This window comes from Barbus barbus, assembly GCF_936440315.1.
Source record: "Barbus barbus genome assembly, chromosome: 10".
Lineage (NCBI taxonomy): Eukaryota > Metazoa > Chordata > Actinopteri > Cypriniformes > Cyprinidae > Barbus > Barbus barbus.
Window position 1 is genome coordinate 31,911,348 of NC_136738.1, and position 25,018 is coordinate 31,936,365.

Here is a 25,018-nt window from a genome sequence, read left to right on the forward strand (position 1 = left end):
ATGTAAAAAAACACAAGACAATTACTAAAACTTTAACATTAAAATGAAAATGAAGGCAGCAAATACAAAAATATTTTTATAAACTATGATAGTGTCTATGATGTCTATAATAGTGTAATGATATTAAAACTCTGAATCAAGGATGAACATCTTTTCTAAACCCAGAATCACAAGAGCCGAATGAAAACGCTTGAATCGAACACATGGAAATAAGAGTTTTCAAACGAGCGTCTGCAGTCAAACATCTGGAAATGTGATTGGGATTCACTCGAGGGAACACACACACACACACACACTCTTCTCAGGCCTGGATAAAGCCTGCGTTTGTTTCTGAGGCTCAGATGGATGAATTCTCCTGTGACGATGTGAGGAAATGAATGTTTGATCACTCTGTTCCTCTCTTCTGATTTAATGACCTGCTCAGAGATGAATCCAGATCTCCGAGACTCCACGGCCAACGCTTTCCTGCTAACATTACATATAAAGATGGTCAGATGAACAATCCTGTTCAACAGCATTTCAGTTCATTCTGAATGATCATTAATCTGCATCTCTATATTCATCCTGTGTGTCCTCTTAAGGTGTAAATTTATCACTTTTTTTCTTTCTTAACCTGGCAACACATCCCTTATAATTTTACTGCAAAAAAAACTTTTTTTCAGCTCCGTCCTTCTCCATTATTCTGGTAACGCCCACATTTAGTGTTCCAATCAATTCCTTATGGATGAAATCAGTCTTTTTCTCACTCAATATCATTTTTTGATCACTCTGAAAAGCTTTGAGTGACAGGCCAGCGTCTGAGGATCGTGCAGCAGCAGACAGGATCTGTCATAAATCAGTGCGGATGCTCCTCCTTCGGTTGAGCCGTATATCACGGTTAACTGTTAGTCAGAGCGACACACAGCTGTGCTGCAGATTGACTCATAAAGCTGAAGCACATGTTACAAGACGAGGGGAATCCCACTTGTTTCAGCTTGTTTCATCAGGAAAGCAGCGCATCAGACGACAGTCTTATTCTGTGCAGAAAACTTCAGTCACCATTTAGCTGTGATCATGTCTTTTCTTGTGTCTGTTGAGCATAAAAAGACATTTGGAAGAATGTTCAAGCTGCTGTTTTCCATGCAGTGAAAGTGGAAGGTGTTACAAAAAGAACAATAAAACCAATGTAATATGAATATGACTCCATATAATTCCATATGACACATTTACATTCTCCCTCTCTCTTTCTTGATATTTTTATTAATTTACTATATTTATTTAGTAAATGTACAACATCACTTATGTCAGAATATTTAATAATATACAGTGGTGGGCAAAATGATTAGAAAACTAGTATTTTCAGCAGCTAAAAATGGTTTTAAGTCAGTTATTTCTATCTTTAGCTGTAGTGTGTCAGGAGGAAATATCAGTTTACATTTCCAAACATTCATTTAGCCATTATTTGTAGTAATCCAGTGAGATTTTTGATTGCTCCACACAGAGATCTGATCTGGGGTGCATTTCCCAAAAGCATCATTAGCTAACTATGGTGGTAAGTCCCATTGAACTCTATTGGTAACGAGGTAACTTGCAAACATAGTTGCTTTTGGAAAACGCACCCCTGATCATCATCAGTCTGTCTGGAAGGACATGAAGAAACAGAAGAAACTGAAACAGACTAAATCCAGAAGAACTGTGGCAACGTCTCCAAGATGCTTCAAGAAACCTACCTGCAAAGCTCCAGCACTGTTAAAAGTTTTAGGAACTTGTGTAAAAATGCTGTAAAATGAGGATGCGGTCAAAATAATGTCATAAATAGATTTTCTTTATCAATTAACTTCAATTAACTAAATTAAATCAACATTTGGTGTGAGCATCCTTTGTGTTTAAAGCAGCTTTTGCCCTCGGTGCACTTGAGCATTTGCAGGGAGTTTTGCAGGTAGGTTTCCTTATATATATATATATATGTGTGTGTTTGTGTGTGTGTGTGTGTTTTTGTTTGTGTGTGTGTGTGTGTGTGTGTGTTTGTGTGTGTGTGTGTGTTTTTGTTTGTGTGTGTGTGTGTGTGTGTGTGTTTGTGTGTGTGTGTGCATGTTTATGTGGTTTATGAGGACACAAATTTGTATAATGACATGGGTATGACAGAGGTATTACAATATGAAGGTGGTTTATGAGGACACTGTCTATGTCCCCGTAATTCAAAAGGCTTAAAAAACATACTAAATGGTGTTTTTTTGAAAATCTAAAAATGCACAAAGTCTCCTGTGAGGGCTAAGTTTAGGTGTAGGGTTGGTGTAGGACAATAGCACACACAATTTGTTCAGTATAAAAACCATTACGCCTATGGAGAGTCCCCATAAACCACAAAAACCAACATATGTGTGTGTGTGTGTGTGTGTGTGTGTGTGTGTGTGTGTGTGTGTGTGTGTGTGTGTGTGTGTGCGTGCGTGTGTGTGTATAAAACTGAATTTAATACATTTTGAAATGGGGGTCAGTAAGTTTTTATTTGTATTAATTATAATAATTATAATATATTCAATATATCTTATTTAGATTTATACATTTAGAATTATATTTGGAGTCAGTAAGATTTTTTTATAAATAATAATAATAATAAATATATCTTATTTATAGTTATACACTTATAATTATTCTTGGGGTCAGTAGGATTTTTTTGGAAGGTGGAGGGCGATTCTAAAAAAACAATAAAAATGTCATGAAATATAAGTCCATATGAGTCAATATGACATATATATTTAATATAATGTTTTTTTAAACTACTTTACAGATTTACTAAATTTATATAGTAAATTTAATACGATTTTAATTGTTTATACATATTTGGGGTCTGTAAGAATTTTTAAATATAATAATAGTAATGATAAATGATTTAATATTTATTATATATATTTGTAAATGTATAATTATATTTGGGATTAGTAAGATTTATTATTATTATTATTAATACATTATTTATAATACATGAATAATAATTATTTATAATATTATTATTAATAAATGAATAATTATATTTGGGTTAGGAAGATATTTTTTAAATAAATGAATGCTTGTATTTACTGTCACTTTTATATTTAATGTCATTGCTAAATACATTTATAATGTTTCAAAAGATTTCTTTTTCAAATAAATGCTGTTCTTTACAACTTTTCATCAAAAAATCCTGAAAAATACTAAATACATAATAAATGAAATGTTTACACATTCACATAGAAATCAGAGTTTTTTTGTGTGTTCAGCAGAAGCGCACGCATCTTTCTGATCTGCTTTTGTGTTTCACAGAAGAATGAAAGTCATTCGGAGGTTTGGATCGTCATGAGAGGCCGTTCATGATTTCTGGGTGAATTTTCCTTGAAATAACTGACCTGACGAGACATGAATCAAAGGTCCCATATTTTCAGCAGTGAATGTCCGGGATTTTTTCAAGACCTTTCCTTGACTTCTCTAGGCCTGTAAACCACAGCTGTAAACTTCCCTGCCATTTCCAGGTTTTCCATGACTGTGGGAACCGACATGATCCTGGATTTCTCAGACCACAATATGGTTTGTCATGTTTTAGTTTTTTTAAGTACACTCAAACATTTCATTTGCACTTTTTAAATCACTCAACACATCTAAACTGTTTTCTTTGTTCTAATGTGATGCTTTACTGCAGTGTTTTAAATGCTGAATGTGTTTGTTAGTGATTGAATGGAACTCTTGTGTCTCCCTCTAGTGGCTCATCTAGTAACTACTCAAACTGCTTTACTGCTAAATAAATGTACAATGCAAAAATCATATTCTTTTGTAACTTGTTTCTCAGTACAAACATCTAACCATTCTTAAATCAAGATACATTTACTCGAGAAGAAAAATGACTTTATTAAGTCTTGCTTTCTAAAAAATGTGTCAAAATTAAGTGAGTTTGCTTAAAACAAGAACAGATATCTGCTAATGGGGACAGAATAATCATATTCATGAATATTTGTTTGTTGTTTTAATCAAAAACTAATTCGATTTTGATACATGTTTCAAATTTCAGTTTTTCAGGTTTTTGTTTCGTTTCTCAATGAAATGTATCTTGATTTTAAAAAAATATTTAGACACAAAAGCAGTCTTAAGTCGCTGGGTTATATTTGCAGCAATAGCCAACAATACATTGCATGAGTCAAAATTATACATTTTTCCTTTATGCCAAAAATCATTAGGATATTAAGTAAAGATCATGTTCCATGAAGATATTTTGTAAATTTCCTACCGTAAATATATCAAAACTTAATTTCTGATTAGTAATATGCATTGCTAAGAACTTCATTTGAACAACTTTAAAGGAGATTTTCTCAATATTTAGATTTTTTTGCTCCCTCAGATTCCAGATTTTCTAATAGTTGTATCTCAGACAAATATTGTCCTATCATAACAAACCATACATCAATGGAAAGATTATTTATTCAGATGATGATGATGATGTATAAATCTCAATTTTGATAAATTGACACTTAAGACTGATTTTGAGGTCCAGGGTCACATTTGTTCACATGAGTTTTTAAAAAAATTTATGTATTTATTTGCTTGTTTGTTTATTATTCCAGTTTAGGATCAACCTCAAAATGACAATAAAATTGTAAATGTAATCAATGAAAAACAAAGTAAACAAAAATGAACGTACCTTAATATAATAAATGTCTGTAATCAATCATGTGTGGCCATACTCCATAAAGACCTGTAAAATACAAGAAACAGTGTAAATGTGTGAGTCAAGGGTGCACCATGAAATATTATAAATAAATAAACCAAAACTACTATATAATCATCTCTTACCAAAACTGCTGCGTAGGAAGAATTTTCAAGCTACTGTTTTTCATGCATTATAAGTAGTAGATGATTCCAAAAATAAATAAATTAAATTAAATAAATAAATTGGTTATAAATGTTTCCATCCATATATTTTATTATTATTATTATATTTAATTTTATTCATTTTAATGAATACATTTATTTAAATAATTTACTATATTTATAGTACATTTACAATATAATTTTAAAGTCAAAATATAATTATACATGTATACATTTATAAATAATATTTTATGTGAGTGACTTGAACTGAAATGTGGCAAAAGCAAAAGCCCCAGAACAGAGCCAAGATCTGCCAAAAGCCTCGCTGTCCACTTCACTTCATCAGTTCACTCGACTGTTTGTAACTTCCTGTTTGAAAGGAATGTGATTGTGGTTTCTTGCTGCTCCTGGGAGATCAAAACAATGGGCTAAATACAAACCGAGCCGCATAAACACACAATATTTACAGTAAACATCAATCTATTTGTAGTACATATGAAGTACAATGACTCCATTCTGAACAGAAATTAATGCTGAAGTCTACAGACTTATTATAGTAAATAAAACAAAAACCATAAAAAACATTTCCTTGAAATAAAATGCTAAAAAAAAAAAAAAAAAAAAAAACTTATTTTATTTAATTTAGAGCCAAGGCATAATTTATCATTTTCATTTAGTGTAACTTGTATTAAAATAAACAAAAACTGTATTAAAAATCAATAAAAATAAAATAGTTTTTTTTTAAGTAAAAATGACACAAAAATTAGTAAAAAAAAAAACTAAAAAAAAAAAAAAAACTAAAATGAAAACAGAAAAAGATAAATAAATAAATAAAAAATCTAAATGTTAAAATAGTATCTCAATTATAGTAAAATAACGCTGTAATGTGGAATACAAATAAATCTTCACGTTGCACAGATAGACTGTGAGAGACATTCATTTTATTGTGTTTTTGGACACAGATGCTTTTGACTACAGGCAAAAAAAACAAAAAAACCCAACAAACAAAAACAAAGCACAACCCAAAAAACTCATGGAAGAGTTTCATTGAATTCTATTGTGTATTAACTTCATGATAAAAACAAAGAGACTTCTGATACACAGTAAACATCATTAAAGCACTGTATTGTGTAAAATTTTTCATTTTACATTCTCCTACTATTTAGGTAAAAATAATTGATTATCAAAATATATAAATTTGTTTTATAAAATGATCAACATTATATCACTCTCGGCTGTACAAATACCACAAATATCAAACAGAACTCTGACAGAGAAAATAATGAAGTACTAAAACTCACTTATAAATGTATAAAACTCATATACAGGACGTGACTGCTTTGTTCTTCATGTGGTTGTAATTTAAAGGAATAGTTCACCCAAAAGTGATAATTAGCTGGAAAAAAAGACATGCTCACCCTCAGGTCATCCAAGATCAGGATGAGTGTGTTTCTTCATCAGGTTTGTAGAAATGTGTCTCTGCATCAGTGTCTCAGCAATGGATGCTCTGCAGTGAATGGGTGAAATTTGTTTAGAGCTGTTTAGGTTTGTAAATGCAGCTTGATCTGTGCAGATTTCTCTCCTGATTCAGACCAGAACACTTTTTCACTGCAGGAAGCATTATTATGGATTATGAACTCATATTTGAGCTTTTGTCTTCTCCAGATGTTAACTGATGGACTGGAGTGGTGTGGATTATTGTGATGTTTTTATCAGCTGTTTGGACTCTCATTCTGACGGCACCCATTCACTGCAGAGCATCCATTGCTGAGACACTGATGCAGAGACACATTTCTACAAACCTGATGAAGAAACACTCATCCTGATCTTGGATGACCTGAGGGTGAGGAAATTTACAACAACATCAGTCAAAAAATAACGTTGTTTCAGAGGCAGAGCAAATTATTACAATAAAAAATATATATAAAGATAAACATGTTTCTTCAGAATAATGTGCACCATGAACATGAATTAACAGTCATTTTGACATTAATATCTGAATATGGTGGAGATAAAAAAAATGTATTGATTTTATGCAGATAAAGCAATACTGAGGCAACAAACTAACTCTGAAATAAATCATTCTGTGGTGATTATACACAGTGGTAACATACTAGTGGCTAATTTAATAAATAACATTAATAAATAAATACACTGGATGTTGTAAATATGACGTTCTGTATGTTTGCAGCACTGTAATTAATCTGAAATGCTAGTTAACTTATGAAGTGATGATGAAGTCCTAAAACATCATCAGCGACAAAATCAATTGATGAATGAAAAAAGGGTCAAGCTGGAAATATGAGGTGTTATTTACAGATAAAGATAAATTAATCTTTTAAATCTCCAAAGTGCAAATGTTTGCTGTGTTTAAAATCATCTACAAACAATGAGTCTTTGGATATTACCAAACTACTGAATGGAACTGAACTGCATTTATTTGATATATTCTAGATATAATTTCAACTGAGGCTGAAGTGAATTCAGAATTTAAGACTTGTTTTATAATTACCAATGACCATGTTCATACACCAAAAACATTGTTTGGGAAAGAAGTCTCTTCTGCTCAGCAAGGCTGCATTTATTTGATCAAAAATACAATAAAAATGTGAAATATTACTACAATTCATAATAGTTTTTTGTGTTAATATCTGTTAAACTGCAATTTATTTCTGTGATCACAACTGTATTTTCAGCATCATTACTCTAGTCTTCAGTGTCACATGATCTTCAGAAATCACTCTAATATGCTGATTTGCTGCTCTAGAAACATTTCTGATTATTATTAATTCTGAAAATATTTTATATTTTTGTAGAAACTGTGATACATTTTATTTTTCAGCATTCACAGATGAATTGAAAGTTCAAAAGAGCAGCATTTATTTGAAATACAAATCTTTTGTAACATTATAAATATCTTTACAGTCACTTATGATCAATTAAAAAATGTTAATCTTTGTAAAAAAAAAAAATCATAATGACCCCAACTTAAATTTAAAACATTAAAATATTCATCCAAAATTTTTATATCAATAATTATTTTTTATGAAATTATCTATAAACAATGCGCTAACATTTAGTGGGGCTTCCTCTCATTCCAATTCAAATTCTAATTCAACATTCTGTGGGTTGTGTCCAATTCAATTCAAATTAACTCACAAATTAAAAGGTTCTTAAAGGGACAGTTCACCCAAAAAGATCATTCTGTCATCCTTTACTCATTCCAAACCTGTATGCCTTTTTTCTTCTGTGGAACATAAAAGATGAAAATTCAATGAAAGCCAATGGGGTCCTTCAAACATCTTCTTTTGATGACAGTAAGTTCAAATTTTTGGGTGAACTGTCCCTTTAAGAAGCGTGTTTCACACCATAGTCTCTGGAAGTGTGTCTATGCTGTCTGATGATAGGAGTTGCCATATTTGCCACTTCTCTGTGGGCCAGTCTGGATGCTGCTCCGCTCCGAAGGTCTTCGATGGCACGTGTGACGCCGCACCCTGACAGGAAGTGACACGCGGCTGCATGGACACGGCAGGAAGTCTGTCATCTGGTTTGGCGGGAGATGTCATCACCTGCTCTGATTGGTGAAATGCAGTCCGGCGGCTTGATGCGATTGGATGCATTTGATGGCGCAGGGCGCTCAGAGGACTGCCGTCTGCATTGGTGACCTGCAGGCACGCTTTACATTCAGCGGCGATATTTGTAGGGGATGTTTGCGTCTCACGCACAGGTTCTGTGTCCTTATCGTCATCGTAGAAAACATCAGAGGAGGCGCGTTTATACAGATGTCCATCCGAACCTGAAGGACAGAGACACATTTCCTTATTCTTAACCCTCATAATGCATTCAGGACATTTTGACCTGGAAGACATGTATAAAAATGTCTAAAAATGCAGTTTTTAGTAAAGGAAAGAAACATTGCAAATGCTTTTAGATCCTTAAAATACATGTCATTTATTTTTTTCAGATTTTTTACATTTAATTTTTAAGAGATATAACATGTCTTGTGTTTGGGTCATTTTTGACCCAGGTATGTATGGAGTACCATTAGTGTCAAAAATACTTTTTGTAAAATTAGCTATGAAGTTAAATTAGTGTCAAAACAACTTTTGTAAAATACACTACCGTTCAAAAGTTTGGGATCCGAAAGATTTTTTTATGTTTTTAAAGAAGTCTTTTTAAAGAAATATTTCACAAGATTACAGTTATTTCTGTATTTTTGATAAAGTAAATGTGGCCTTGATGAGCATAAGAGACTTAAAAAAACATTACAAATCTTACTGATCCCAAACTTTTGAACAGCAGTGTATATTCATACTTTTCACTATATCTCACACACTTCTGGACTGAATTTAGTTGATAAACATGAATATGTGCATCTATTGATGAACCACTGCAGCATGAAAAAAAAATCACTTTGAATTTATGAATTTATTTAGTTTTAAAATGTTCAGAGTAACATTCATCTTGTTTTGTTTGATATAAATATGTAGGTTTCATAAATGTTGACTGTTTTTGAGCAATCATGAGTTATAAAGTCAAACAAACTTAATTTCCATTCATTCTAATGGGGTTAATAAGATTTATCTTGCTGTGTTAATACGATACATTTCTAAGATTCATAAAACATTTTTAGGAATAAAAATCTTCTTAACTGCCATACTTATCGTACTTATATTCTGTATTCTTCTTAAGAATCTTATCTTTTTTTTCTGAAGACTGTTCTTCAGACCACACTTAGGAAGAATTAAAATTCGTGAAAAGAATATTCTTAAAAGTCATCATAATTAACGTTTTAGACAAACAATTCTATTTTTGACACAGTATTTTTTTTTCTTTGAATTGACACCACAATTCAGCACACATATAATAAACATAAAAATAAATAACACATTTAACCAGTCAGGATACAGATTCGCTATCTGACCATTTTAATACTGTAATAAAGATTATCAAAAGTGCATTGTGTAAAGACAAAAATGTTAATGCGCTTAGTGTTTACCTTTGATTAAAAGAAGTTCTACTGTATAAAATACAGAGTGTATTGCATAATACAGGATAGATTATGTGGCTCTTAAAACTGTCATGCATAGTTTTTTTGTCTTTTGTTTCGTGTTTGTACCTGTGAGGAGTTTGTCATGAAGTCCTGACAGAAGAGCATGTCGTGTTCGCCAGATACGAGCCTTATCATGTATAGTTTCCCCTGAGAAGAAGCGAATATTCATTACTGACACGCACAACTCACAAAACCTGTGCTGCCTCCTTTCAACACATTTATAAGACAGCATTACATGAATGCAGTAGAAAGCAATCGGATTTTGTGCTGTGATGAGTTCAGGTAAAACAAATAAAATAAAAAAAAAATAGTCAATATTGGAAAGTATTCATAAAAAATAGTTTGATCCAGTGTGATTTTAGTCTCATTGATTTACTGTTAGATTATTTATTAATATTGTTAAATTGTTTTTATTTTTATAGCTTCTGTTTTTATTTAAAATAATAAAAATTATAATAAAATTGGCCCATGCTGTGAAAACTAATATTTTTAATATAATATAATAGGAAGAACTTTGTCTATCTTTGAATACATAGTTTTTATACTCTTTATTTTATTTTTACTTGGAATTGTATATAATATAATAATAAAACATCACAACAAAATAGGCCCATATTATTTACTGTAATACTGTAAATATTATTTTTGGTAAAGTTTTAGTAATTTTGTTGTGTTTTTGTCATTTTTAATAGTTTTTTGTTTTTAAATGTCCATATTGTTTTTCTTTTAATTAATTTTTAATTCAGTTTTAGCTATTTTAGTATTAATTTAACAAAATGAAAATGACAATTTTTCCTTGTGATCTAACTGAAATAAAATAAGTTTAGTTTTTTTATTTTAAGTTTAGTTTTATTATTTCAATTAGCATTTACTTTTTTTCAAGTAACAATTTTTATGGTTTTAGTTTTGGTTAACTATGATAATAAATTAAACATTTATAATAAATGTAAAATTACAATAAATTATAGTCTTTATATATTTTATATTTATAAAAGTCTTGCATACAAATTTTTTTTAACATTTCCACTGCTACTGTCTTAGAAATAAAAGTCAACTTTTTGTGACAACATGCCCCAATAGCTTAGATATGTTGTCACAATATTTGGGGTAAGTTGTCACAACAGGGCATGAAGTGACAATGTGAAATGTTGCCTTGGCAACTATAAATATATAATAATTATTATTATTATTAATAATGATTGAATAATAAATAAAGATTGTTTTTATATTTTATTTAGTTTCAGTCCAAATGTATTTTATTACAAATGACAAAGGTTTTTCTATGGTTTTAGTTTTAATGAACTATAATACCCTTGGTTTGATCTAATTAAAATGATTATTTTACCCAATATTTGTGCTGTGTATTTATGCTTATTAGAGTATCAGTAGCAATAACCTAATGACAAACTCCATTCACTCAGAGCTTCTTGTGTGATGCAGATGTTGAGCACTATATGTATGAGTTGCTGCATATGCAGCTCATTTAAATCAGTGGTCAGTATCATTGACGTCTCTTCATTAGTGAATAAACCCACCGGCGCTGGCTTGTGAGGCTGAGAGGCAGAAATTCCCAGAGTTGTTCCTCTCGAGAGCATGCTGGAGGTTTGTGGGACTCTGATGCTCGGGTCCTGATGGATGAAACCACTCTGAGAGCACCGGAGAGTTGTTATCATACGGAGAGATTTCTCCACTCGAGCTCTTCACATCTCTGCAGGACCACAGATCCAGCACAACATTAACAAAACTTGAATTATTTATAATAGAATAATATAAATACTAAAATAGGCACTTATGATTGACTTTATTGTTGTGAAAATTAATAACATTTAAATAATGAATTATTTGTAATTATATTATATATTATATGTATTATAGTATATATATATATATATATATACACACACACACACATATATATATATATATATATTATTTTAAAAAATAATTTTGTAGTTCATGTCACAGTGTAAGCCTAATACGTTTTTTCCCCCCCTTGGAATAATATATAACATCATAATAAAAAGTTATAAACAAATATAAGCCAATATGATTTCCTTTAATGCTGTGAAAATAAATAACATTTATATATTGTTATTTATATAATATAAGACCTTATATATTCTTCATTCTTTTTTTAAACTTGTAATTGTATATAATATAATAATAAAAAATGATAATACAATTATTTATTTATGATATGATTTACTGTAATGCTGTGAAAATAAATAATATTCATATATAATAAAATATAATATATTTTTGTGTACTTTATAAGTGCTTTTTATATTTTTATATTCTTTATTTATACAAAAAAATAATAAAATAGGCTCATATGATTTACTGTAATGCTGTGAAAATGAATAATATTCATATATTTAATACAATAAATACAATTATTAATATAATATAATGCAGTCTGATGAATTATTACTGCACAGTTGTTGTCTATTGAGGGTTAATCAGTAGTAGTGGCAGGTATAATTGGCTCGTCAGTCTTGTTGTTCAGAGGAGACACACAGTCACTTACTCACACTGTGGCATTTTCCTCCTCAGCAGATAATCCACCACATCACTGTCCGTGTCCAGCAAACTCAGCAGAAGCTCGTTCTGCAGCTCCGCTGAGATCTGCGGCACAAATCACATCAACACCTTCCATCAAAACACAGCCGAGTCCAGTCAAACCACTGACACACACACAGCTTTACTGCCAAAGAACAAGCACAGGGGCTTTAGCTTGGGTGGCTATCAAACTCTTTACAAGAAATACAATCTTTTTACATTTAGAACGCATTTAGAGACACAGTCCAATGCACAGCCGACTCAAAATCACTTGCAATATACTGGATGCAACTGGAACTTACTGGAGCTTTCAGAAATCAAAACTTCTTCCACAGTGGATAGAAAAACATTTATTCAAATTAAGATGCAAAAACATCCCATCCTGGCCAGTGTTACTGTTAACTAAAAGTAAAACTAAAAGTAAAATAAAATATAAATATTACATGAAAAACATCAACTTAAAAAAACGTTGCCTTGGCTACTAATAGAAATAAAATAAGTTTAAGCTGAAGTATTAAATTACTAAAACTAAAAATGACAAAATTAAAACAAAATAAAAGTAAAATATAAATATAAATGCTAATTCAAAATACACTGACCAAAATGATAAACGCAACACTTTTGTTTTTGCCCCCATTTTTCATGAGCTGAACTCAAAGATCTAAGACTTTTTCTATGTACACAAAAGGCCTATTTCTCTCAAATATTGTTCACAAATCTGTCTAAATCTGTGTTAGTGAGCACTTCTCCTTTGCCGAGATAATCCATCCACCTCACAGGTGTGGCATATCAAGATGCTCATTAGACAGCATGATAAATAGCATGATAATTCAAACTTAAATGGTCCAAATCATCTCAGCAGCCCTTTTTTGGACTGTGCTGGAAAAGCAGAGCGTTTCAGTGCTGAGCAGCATAAACTACATCTCAAGCACTTTCATAAATCTGTCATAACAAACAGCCATAGAAGTGGTGATTTATTTTCTCTGGCTAAGCATCCTCATATCTCAGTCATAAGGTCATGGTGCGTGTGTGATGTACCGTGAACAGGGACTGGTGCGTGTCGATCATGAGCTGCACCACGCTGATGATAGCGGCGCTCTCCTCCATTCGTGCCGAGCTCTCCACGCTGAACTCCTTCTCCGAGCTCTTCTGCTTGTGCAGCAGGTTCGGCCCGAATATGGTGGCCAGGTTCAGAGACGTCATCTTATTACCAATCACCTACAATACAATGCAGCCATCATTTCTAACTGCATTGAGCTCAGTGAAAAAACAACGCATGACCTCCAAAACCTGCCGTATAGAGACTTTTACTGCGCTTTCAAGTGCTTTTGTCCTTTTTGTAATTTGACAGATGTGGTCAGCATGATGTTTTATGGAAAAGAGCTGCATCAAAAACGGTCATGGAAGGAAGAAACGATTCCTTTTTCATTGAATTAAAATGTACTAATAAAAAAGATTGTGTATTTAACTAAAGTCATGAAACTTACACAATTTAACAACATAATTTTTTTATTTAACAAAAAAAAATTTTTTTTAGGGCCATATTATTTTTCTTATTTTTTTTTTTTACCAAATAATTTTTTTCTGGATTCTTTTTAATAGTTAAATTAAATTTTACTAATCAAAAATCATGTCCAATTTAATTGAAATCATGAAACTCACACAATTTAACAACATTTTATTTATGTATTTAGGTTTAAAAAAAAAAAAAAAAAATTAGGGCATTTTTAGGGTTTTATCAAGTCTTTTTTTAAACCAAGTATATTTACATTGATTTTTTTTTTCCATTTTAATAGTTAAATTAAAATTTACTAAAGAAAAATCATGTCTAATTAACCGAAATTGTTAATCTTACACAATTTAACAACCTATTTTTAAATCACATTTTTAGGGCTCTATGAAATCTGTTTTATTTTACACAAATTCTATGTTTTCCATTTTGATTTTTCTATATTCTGAGTTAAGTTACATAAATTTTATTATTTAAAAACATGCATTATTAATTAAAATAATGAAACTTACATAATTTAACAAGTTATCAACTTTTTAACCAAAAAAATTAAAATTTAGGGCCCTATGAAAACCAAACCAAATTCTGTTTTCTGTATTAATTGTTCTGATTCTGTGTTAATGAATTAATACAATTTTGATAATCAAAAGCATGTCGAACCAAAACAAAAGAATCTTTAATTATTCATTTAAAGTTTTTTATTTAATTAAATTTTTTATAAAAAATTTAAATAAAATTTAAATTTTATTATTACATTTTATTATATTTTTTACAATAATAGGTCCCTGTGAAATGTTTTTATTTTTTCAGAAAGTCTGTGCTGTCTGTTTAATTTTTTAATGTAATCAATTCCTTTTATAAAGCTACACAACAGAGATTTACTGATAAATTCCCCTGGAATTTTAGTAATCAAAAAGTATGTCTAATTAACAACTTTAAACTTTTTTTTTTATTATTTACTTCTTTATTAATTTTTACAATAATAGGTCTCAGTGAATTTTTTTTTAGAAAGTATCTGTCTTTACAATTTATTGTCATACAAGGTTGAAAACAGGAGTAAATAATAACATTTTTCTTCAGGCCGACCACAAACCCCAGAGTTCATTGAGCTCTTTAGGATTGATGCAGTTTGTTACACATCAGTAAGGAATCATGGGTAATCTTGAATGAGTTACTTTAACTAAAACAAACAAACACTCAGAACCGCAGTATAGATTTCTATTGGAAGCAGCATTAGGAAACCTTGTGATTCTTGTGAGCATAACATGACTGATGTATGAAAAATGACTCTTTCTTATTGTCCTCTTGCATTATTGACAAACTATTTTCCTGTTTGACTCTGTAAAGCTGCTTTGACACAATCAGTACTGTATAAAGCGCTAAATAAAGGTGACTTGACTATGATCATGGCTTCATGTCGTCTGATTCCTGCTGCAATAACGAGCTGTTATCTGCTGTTCATCCTCTTACACACACACACACACACACACGCACACACGCACACACACACACACACACACGCACACACGCACACACACACACACACACACACACACACACGCACACACGCACACACGCACACACACACACACACACACACACACACGCACACACGCACACACACACACACACACACACACACACACACACACACGCACACACACACGCACACACAAGCTAAAAGATGATACCTCAGTGTTTATTTAGCCGTTTGATAATATTTGACATTATCTCATTATTTATATATTCTCAACAGAGGAAAATCATTTCAAGCAAACAGTATATTATATAAACGAGCCTTATCCGACCGGCTCCTCCCGACCGCAGACGCAGGTTTACAAGCCACTTTTTCCATGCGTTTTTCAGTCAATTTCTTGATACCCCCTTATGAACAACACATTTTCGTACATTATAAAATCTCCTTGTGTTTTCTCCATTTGACCGATTTGAGCATTCATAAACAACACAAAACACAGGCATCTTGAGTTTCTGCTACTGATTCCTATGGAGAAAAAATGACTTCCTGCCCTCCAGCTGCATTTTGCGTCACAGCAGTATATTTTAAATACATTTTTAAATAATTTTAATCATTAATCAAATTCAGTGTTTTCCACTTAATTTTTTCTGATTCTATTTTAAAGATTTAATTCAATTTAAAAAATAAAAAAAGCATTAAAACAAAATCAAAGAACAATGTCAAACAAAATCAACATTAAATATATATTTTTTATTATTATTTATTAATTTAATGAATTAATTTGATTTATTTACAATTATAGGCCCCTGGGAAATGTGTTATTTTTTTCTGGATTTATGATTTAATACATATTTACTATCAAAAACAGTGGTAATTAAATGAAGGCATATAACATTACCAATTGAATTAATGTTTTAACAATTTTATCAAATGAAAATGTAACAATTCCTTTTATTTAGCTGCACAACAGAGGATTACTGTTCAGATTAAATTCATCTTGCAGTTTCTCTGTCATAGTATTTTATGTATCCTGTATTTTATGTACATTTATATATCCTTTAGTAAATTTTAAATAATTTTTTAAAACATTTTAATAATTTTGATTTTCTGCTTTCATTGTTATTTTTATTTCATATGCATGCAATTTTTTTCTAATGCATCTGATTTCTGAGTGAAAATTGTTTCACTACCAATTTTTTTTCAGTGCAAGATTTACTTTGAAACGATTTTCACTCAGAAATTGCCAGTAAATTTCACAAATAATTACAAATAAACAGCAAATAACACATCGATAAACATAATATTTTGAAGTAGAACGCACTCCAATAATCTTTATTTATTTATTTAGAAAAATCAGTTTTTTCAGTGAATAAGGGGTCGTTCACACAGAAAGTGTTTTTAATCTAGGCTGCTTTTTCTATTGTTTTTCTATGTAAACATGCACTAGAAAGACATATTTGACCTATGCCTTTGCATTTCATTTCTTTTTCATCATCTTATGCACGGCACATGGCGCTTAATTTGAAAGTGGTTCAACTTTTAACAAAATGAGTCTCTAAAAATGTCCAAAAAGGTATTTTGAGTGAACGGCATCTAACTATGTTTTTTCTTGAAGTTTATTTTAATTGAGATATTGTATTAAATCATGAGTCATGACACAAGTCTAAATTAAATTTATACAAATAAATATAAATGAAACAAATAAAACATTCAAATTGCCACAATTTTGCTTAATTGTAAAAGTCATCACAAATGATCCACACAACTCACCTCGTTTCCATCAGCATCCCGCGAATACTCCGCATGATTGGCTACATCTGACAGGAAGTGAAGTAAACACTGAAGGGTGTCGCTGTTGCAGGCAGGAAGCAGACAGATGAGTAACTGTATGAGCATGTGCTGATCCGCCTTGTCTAGAGCTGCACAAACACCACAGAGAAGATGAGTGGAATAAAGAAGAAGAAAGTGTTCATTTATTAAAGGAATAATTCATACAGAAAAATGAAATGTGCTCACCCTCAGGTCATTCAAGATGTAGATAAGTTTGTAGAAATGTGTCTCTGCATCAGTGTCTCAGCAATGGATGCTCTGCAGTGAATGGGTGCCGTCAGAATGAGAGCTGATAAAAACATCACAATAATCCACACCACTCCAGTCCATCAGTTAACATCTGGAGAAGACCAAAGCTGAAAAAACATGTCTTTAAGACGTTTTTAACTTTAAACGATTGCTTCTGGCTAAAATATGAGTCCATAATCCATAACAACTTAATAATGTTGTCTCTCACATCAAAATCCAGCCACATATTTGTTTAGAGCTGTTTTGGCTTGTAAACGGTGCTTGATCTGTGCAGATTTCTCTCCTGATTCAGACCAGAACACTTTTGCTCTGGAGGAAGTTTTATTATGGATTATGGACTCGTATTTTAGTCAGAAGCAATGGTTTGAAGTTAAAAATCAAGCATGCAGATTTTGTCTTCTCCAGATGTTAACTGATGGACTGGAGTGGTGTGGATTATTGTGATGTTTTAATTAGCTCTCATTCTGACGGCACCCATTCACTGCAGAGCATCCATTGCTGAGACACTAATGCAATGCTACATTTCTCCAAATCTGATGGAGAAACACACTCATCTACATCTTGAATAGTCTGAGAGTGAGTATATCTTCTTCTCTGGCTGAACTATTCCTTTAAGAATGATTGTCTCAGTATTGTTTTGCTTACACGCGCAGCTGATAAACGCAGAGTACAGTTCTCTGGTCAGCAGAGGATCAGGCATGTCTCTCAGAAACTCTTTGAGCAGCGCCGCCACGTCATGAACACTGTGCCGCTGGTCCAGAACAACATCGGCACCCTGATCGAAGGCTTCACGAAGCTGAACGTCACAACAAACACACGTCAACACTGTGAGAACTGACATCGGTCTTTACAGAGTTCACATACTTCCACCGATGAAGTCATACAACCTTTCCAGTTATTTGCTATTATTAATGCATTAGGATTTTTAAAAATCATTCAAATGAACCCAGATTCATTGAAAATAACCCTCCTGAAAGGTTTGTGCACACAACAGCATTATCTAGAGCAAAGTTTAGCAAACTGGGTTCGTGAAGAAACTGCTGGGGGTTAAAAAAGCTAAAAATGAAAACAAATTACAATACTTACTAAAAATAAATTAAATAATTTATTTGTTTACCCGAATGTCACAATAGAAAATTTGGTCAAGTTTTATTATATTACATATTACATGAGTGACTGTATGATATTGCTTAATAAATTTGACAGGTTTGTATTTTTTTTGTTTGTAAGTTCAAAAATAAGTCATAGCAAAATAAAAAAAATAGATGAATAATAAAAAAATAAAAAAAATAAAGATGAATTATTTCATTTGTTTGTATTGTGTAGTGTTTGGTTGTCATGTGACCATTAACCAGAGAACTGTGAATATGCAAATGTGCTGTTGAATTATTAAACTTATTAACTTTAAATAAATATATTAGGTAAAAGTAAGATAAAATAAAATAAAATAGTTTGGGTTTGGTGTTAAAATAAATTTTGAGTTTGAGAATTCATGGTCTAGATGATGAAATATTTTATAATGAGAAAAATATACAAAATAAAATGCCTTTATTTTATTTACCTTTATTGAAATATAATAACTGAAATATTAATTTAATTTAATTTAATTTAATTTAATTTAATTTAATTTAATTTAATTTAATTTAATTTAATTTAATTATTTGCTTTTATGTATTCTGGTTTCCTTACTGTCATTAAGTAAAAAACAAAATTGAAATATATAGTCTCTAAAACGTAAAACATTTGCCTCTCACCTGTCGAACTCTTTTCTTGGAGCTCCCGACCCGGAAAATGCCCACCGTCTGCAGACCTTAACAGCAGCAAAACAAATAAGTGGCACTGTTACGTCAACGTCTATATGGAAACAGTCTTAAAACTGTTTAGACTACGATCAAACAAGTCCGGCTGTTATTGTGAACACTGAAGACCCCATGAAATGGAAACGGTTTAGTTTTTTTTTTTTCCCTGTGTTGATGTTTTCTACTGAAACAGGAAGTTGGGGCGGGGCTTATCCAACCATAAAGGCGACCTCAAACTTACAGACCTCAGGACCACAATTTAGATTTTTAGGGGCTCCTTAAAACACATTTGGGTTGAGGTGGCACTGACCATACTTCTGCAGGTGCTGGCAGCAGCTGTCCAGAACGCGTGGCACCTGTCTGTAGATGGGGTTGAGGCTGAGCTTGGCGTCGCTCGTCTTCTTCTTCTCGCTGTGTGACTCCACAGGCATGGAGAGCTGAAGAGCCTCCAGCAGACGAGAGTGACTGTCATCCAGATCAGTGATGCAGTCCACAGACATGCCGCCCTGCAGCGGTCAAACACCGATATAGACACTTCTGTCAGCATATATGGCTGAGAAATACAGTTTGAACCCTATTGAAACCATTGCATTATTATTAATAGCATTACTTAATATCATAGCAAATACATTTTCAATATGCAATAAATCCTCATCCCTGATTGTCTTGAACAAACTAAAGAAACATTTGCTCATGTTTACTGTCTCAGCTTCAACACAGTTTGGTTCATAATGACAATTGCATCCAAATTGAGCATTAAACAACAGTTTACACAGGTAAAGTAACTAAAAGATTCATTCTCATGTGAGAAATGGGTTATTTTAGTATCATTTATATACTATTGTTAATAACTTTTACTATTTTTACATTTTCTGTTTTCACTTTCATTTTTAGTAAGTTTTACGCATTTTTGGCATATTTTTGTCATTTGTGAATATATAGTATTTTTACATTTTTATTTATTAGTTTTAGTTATTTTAGTGCTTCAACTTTAAACAAAAAAGAGAAAAGTAAATATAGCAAGTAAATAGACAAATTAATATTAATAATAATGACAATTAATTTATTGTTTTGTCAAAAACGTTTTAATATTTATTATTAATAATTATACATTTATTATTGTGGAAAAACTAAGAATTATTATTGTTAACGTTTAAGTTATCTCAACTTTAGATTTAAAAAAAAGTTGAGCAAACTTAAAAAGTTTAAGGAAACCAGCTTCAGCAGATTTTTCAACTTGAGTTTCCACAACTTCTTGTTTTCAGTTTATACAACAAAAAGTTGAGAGAACTCAAAAATCTCCTAAAAAATAAGTCGAGAGAACTCAAATATCTGATGAAGCTGGTTGCTTTAATTTTTTTTACAGTGTGGTTCCATTTGTCAACATGAACTAACACTAAAAACACTTCTAAAGCATTTATTCATTAATGATCATTTCAACATTTACTTGTGTAAATATTTTTTATGCACTAATGATTAATAGTTGTATTATATACTGTAACCAATGCATTGCTCATTGTTAGCTAATGTTAGTTATGCATTAACTACAGTTAACGAATGGGACCTCAGTGTAAGCAGCAGTATGCTTTGAAGCATTACCCGTCTGCGCGAGCGCAGCGCCGTCTCCGGTGTGCCGGGTGTGGTTCCCTCGTTGGGCGTCTCGGAGGACGAGCTGAGGGACGAGTTACTGCTGGAAAGCTCCTTGTTGGTGGATCTGCGGCCCGTCAGGTGCAGGAGCGAAGAGACTCGGTCCGCCGGACTCCGCTGCTCCTCTTGCTCCTCCTGCAGCTGCTTGTGCCGCCGGTCGTTCACAATCACCTGCGAGAGCGGCACGCCGAACGCCTGAGGATCCGACTCTGACAGAGAAACACACGCATATTTACTTCTGCTGCTCTAATCCAGGATTTCACTAACTTTCCGTCAAAAACTCAAATATTTACATGAAGTCAACCTGGGGGCTATTTTTTAATGTTTTATTCATGTTTACTAATGTTTTAACAACACAAAATATAAAGATGAGATAAAATAAATACCAATAAAATATATATTTTGTTTTGGTTTTATTTCAAAACAAATGCAACGTAAAATTTAATAAAATAATATAAAATAAAATTAAATAATTATTATGTTAATATTTATTTATATGTGACCCTGGAGCACAAAAGTCGCTGGGGTATATTTGTAGCAATAGCCAACAATACATTGTATGGCTCAAAATTTCTTTTATGGCAAAAATCATGAGGATATTAAGTAAAGATCATGTTCCATGAAGATATTTTGTACATTTCTTACAGTAAATATATCAAAACTTCATTTCTGATTAGTAATATGCATTGCTAAGAACTTCATTTGAACAACTTTAAAGGAGATTTTCTCAATATTTAGATTTTTTTGCTCCCTCAGATTCCAGATTTTCAAATAGTTGTATCTCAGACAAATATCTCAGCTTGAAATTGACCCTTATTACTGGTTTTGTGGTCCAGGGTCACATTTATGTATTTATGCGTTTATTTATTTAGCCTCATTATTGAAATGTAAACTTAAAATCCCAGGGGGACTTCATGTAAAAAACCAAACCAAAACATAATATAGAATAAAATCGTAATATATACTAAAAAAAAAATAACTTCAAGTACTCTTGAGATTTTAAGTTAATATTTAAATAATTTATCAACACATTTGCATGTCCTTTTATGTTAATTTGACATTTTTTTATGATGTAATTCAAGGATTCCCAAACTTTTTTTCTTAATATATCAATAATTACACGACACATTCAGATGTTCAGGGTCCTCTAATGTTGATAATAATTATTAGTCTTTTCATGTGATTTCTCCAGTGCTTTTTACTGCAAAGATTTAGTGCAGCTTCTTTAATCAAGGATTTCCCAAACCTTTTGTCAGTCAAATGAACTAAAATATTTACATGAATTCCACATGGGATTTTAAAACCTGCCAGATTCATTAAGCAATATCACACACAGACGGTCCTGCTTATTTCATATTGCTTAATATATAAAGTAATAAAACATGGCATATACACATTTTTGTATTGTGGCATTGCACACTGAACATCTCAGTGGTTTAATGTAAACGTGAAAGGAATGCGTACGGCGTGAGACGTCGGAGGTCTGATCTGCAACACAAATAATCGGAGCGGCCTGTTGTTGTTATTTCTCGAGGCAGTCGGAGCGCAGCGGGAGCGTCTGCATTCCAGCACACATTACTGCGCAGCCGCTGAGGCGGATCACTGCCGTCACGCCGCATTCTGGGTCAAAGCACTATATATTAATATCATAGAGGAGCTACAGGAGATCAGACGTACAGTATGAGAACATCTCTAATATTTGGTTCTCCATTTAAACCTATAAATACATGTTTTAGGATCTAAACATGAAGATATAATGTAAAAGCAGATTGTGCTCCGTTTCTATGTGACTAATCAAACGAGAGTTAATGAGTGTCATTGATCATGTGACTCTTTGTTCAGACGGTCAGATGTTCTTCTACTGAAGCGCAAGATGATATTTGGAACATGTTAGCAAATGAGAAGTGCATAAATGAACATCTGTTTATAATATTTACTTACATTTAGTCATTTAGCAGACACTTTTATCCAAAGCGACTTACAAATGAGGACAATGGAAGAAATCAAAACCAACAAAAGAGCAATGATGTTAGCTTATATATTGATATATTTGGCTAACAGTGTTATTTTTGTATTAATGAGATACTTTTTTAGTTTTTGCTATTGTTTTGTCTTCTCTGCATGCATGTTCATTTCATTTAAACTTTTATGAATTTTGATGTGTGTTTTTGTCATTTTTATTATTTTTGATGTTATATGTTTATATCGTTTATAAAAATAAATAGTCAAAATAAATTAAAATGTAAAATGTTGCCTTGGAAACTAGCTGAAATAATAATTTTAAGTTTTTTTTATATTTTATTTTATTTTAGTAAACGTTTATTTCAAGTAGCAATTTTTTTATGTTTTTAGTATTAGTTGAGTTTTTAAGATCAAATTAGGACCTTTTTTTAAGACCTGCATGTTTTATTCTATATGCGTACTGAAATTGGTTTATATACCAATACATCAATGCATTGTTGTTGATATAATGATAATCTGTTTAAAGAAAGGTATGATTATTGCTCTGATACTTCTATATTGAATGTGTTAAAAATAAAAATAAGAAAAAATACAAATGTATGCATAATGCAGGACTTTTAATTTGAAACCTGCCTGAAATACACCAGGACTCTTATTTTGAGTTTACAAACAAATAAAATATACAACCATCTACAACATGTTAGAATATAAAAACAAAGTGAACATTGGTTATGATCTACTGCTAATAAATTATGACAATATCTTACAATAAACAATAGACAATAAACTATGCATAAAAACTCATTTTCTGTTTAATACTGTAAAGCTGCTTTGACACAAGTATTGTATAAAGCACTATATAAATAAAGGTGACTTGACTAGACTTTCATTGATTTAGACTTTAAGTGTTGCTCACATTTGATTAACTCATCGCCTTTCGAAGTTTATTAGTAACATTAGACCATATTATGATTCCTCTTTTTAGCCCCAATTTTAAGACCTTTTAAAAAATAATTAGGACTTTTGTTATGCCATTTAAGATAATTAATACTATTACAGCCTTAAAGCATTTCTATATCTCATTAAGATGTTTAATTCGTCATACAAAAGCAGACACATCTAATCGAAGAAATCAGATCTGACCATTATTTCTCGTGGTCAGCTTGCAGATTTAACTTCTAGATGTGCATGAAGACAAATATCTAAAAACCAAATGCATACCTTTGTCTCTCTTTTCCTTGGATAAAGAATCCAGCTTCCTCCTGAGTGACTTTTTCCGCTTATGGCCATCTGGAAAAGACATTGCATGCAAAACGTCAGAAACAGAGCAGAAAATAACAGCAAGACAAATAAAGCAGTGACACTTCAGGACGTCTCTTATTTGTTGAAATGTGAGAGTCTCGGTGTACCTTTGGGGATGGTGATCTGGCATCCCAAATCAAAGTCTTTCATCAGTCTGACCAGAGCGACTTCCTGCAGCCGGACTCTCTCCAGCTCCGACAGACTCTGAATGGAAACCGACTGCATGTGGAAATTATGACCGGCTGTTTTCTTACAGGTGAAATCTCCCTATGAAAGATGCAAAATAGACACAGAAAGAGAAATGCTTTAATAAAGCAGCAGCAGCATCAACTAAATATTATACAAATATACACAGCTGGTCAAAAGTTTGGAATAATTCAGATTTATTTATGTTTTATTAAATAAGTCTCTTCTGCTTACCAAGGTTGCATTTTTTTAAATTAAAAATACAATGAAAATGTGTAATATTATTTAAATTTAAAATAACTATTTTCTATGTGAATATATGTTAAAATGTAATTTATTCCTGTGATATAAAGCTGTATTTTCAGCATCATTACTGCAGTCTTCAGTGTCACATGATCTTCAGAAATCATTCTGATTTGCTGAGACATTTTTGATTATTATCAATGTTGAAAACAGTCGTGCTGCACAATATTTTTGTGGAAAGCATGAAAAACAATTCAAAAGTCTGAAGTAAGCCTTTTATCTAGCACTGATGCATTAAATTGATCAAAAGTGACAATAAAGACATTTATAATGTTACAGAAGATTTCTATTTCAAATAAATGCTGTTCTTTTGAACTTTCTATTCA

The 25,018-nt window shown here is 31.6% G+C and overlaps 1 protein-coding gene across 1 annotated transcript in view; it reads right to left on the reverse strand.

Annotated features, from left to right (window-relative positions):
• Nucleotides 1–8,177: 8,177 nt before the first annotated feature.
• Nucleotides 8,178–25,018, reverse strand: part of LOC306875667 (rho GTPase-activating protein 6-like) — a gene marked incomplete at both ends in the record, with an annotated part of 30,499 nt that continues 13,658 nt past the window's right edge. Inside the window, 12 exons of the mRNA XM_079426346.1 lie at nt 8,178–8,611; nt 9,935–10,015; nt 11,404–11,576; nt 12,396–12,493; nt 13,466–13,645; nt 17,185–17,333; nt 18,139–18,289; nt 19,248–19,303; nt 19,603–19,798; nt 20,892–21,148; nt 24,123–24,191; nt 24,311–24,470. Coding sequence (XP_079282472.1) covers nt 8,178–8,611; nt 9,935–10,015; nt 11,404–11,576; nt 12,396–12,493; nt 13,466–13,645; nt 17,185–17,333; nt 18,139–18,289; nt 19,248–19,303; nt 19,603–19,798; nt 20,892–21,148; nt 24,123–24,191; nt 24,311–24,470 — 2,004 coding nt within the window. The remainder of the gene's footprint in view (nt 8,612–9,934; nt 10,016–11,403; nt 11,577–12,395; nt 12,494–13,465; nt 13,646–17,184; nt 17,334–18,138; nt 18,290–19,247; nt 19,304–19,602; nt 19,799–20,891; nt 21,149–24,122; nt 24,192–24,310; nt 24,471–25,018) is intronic.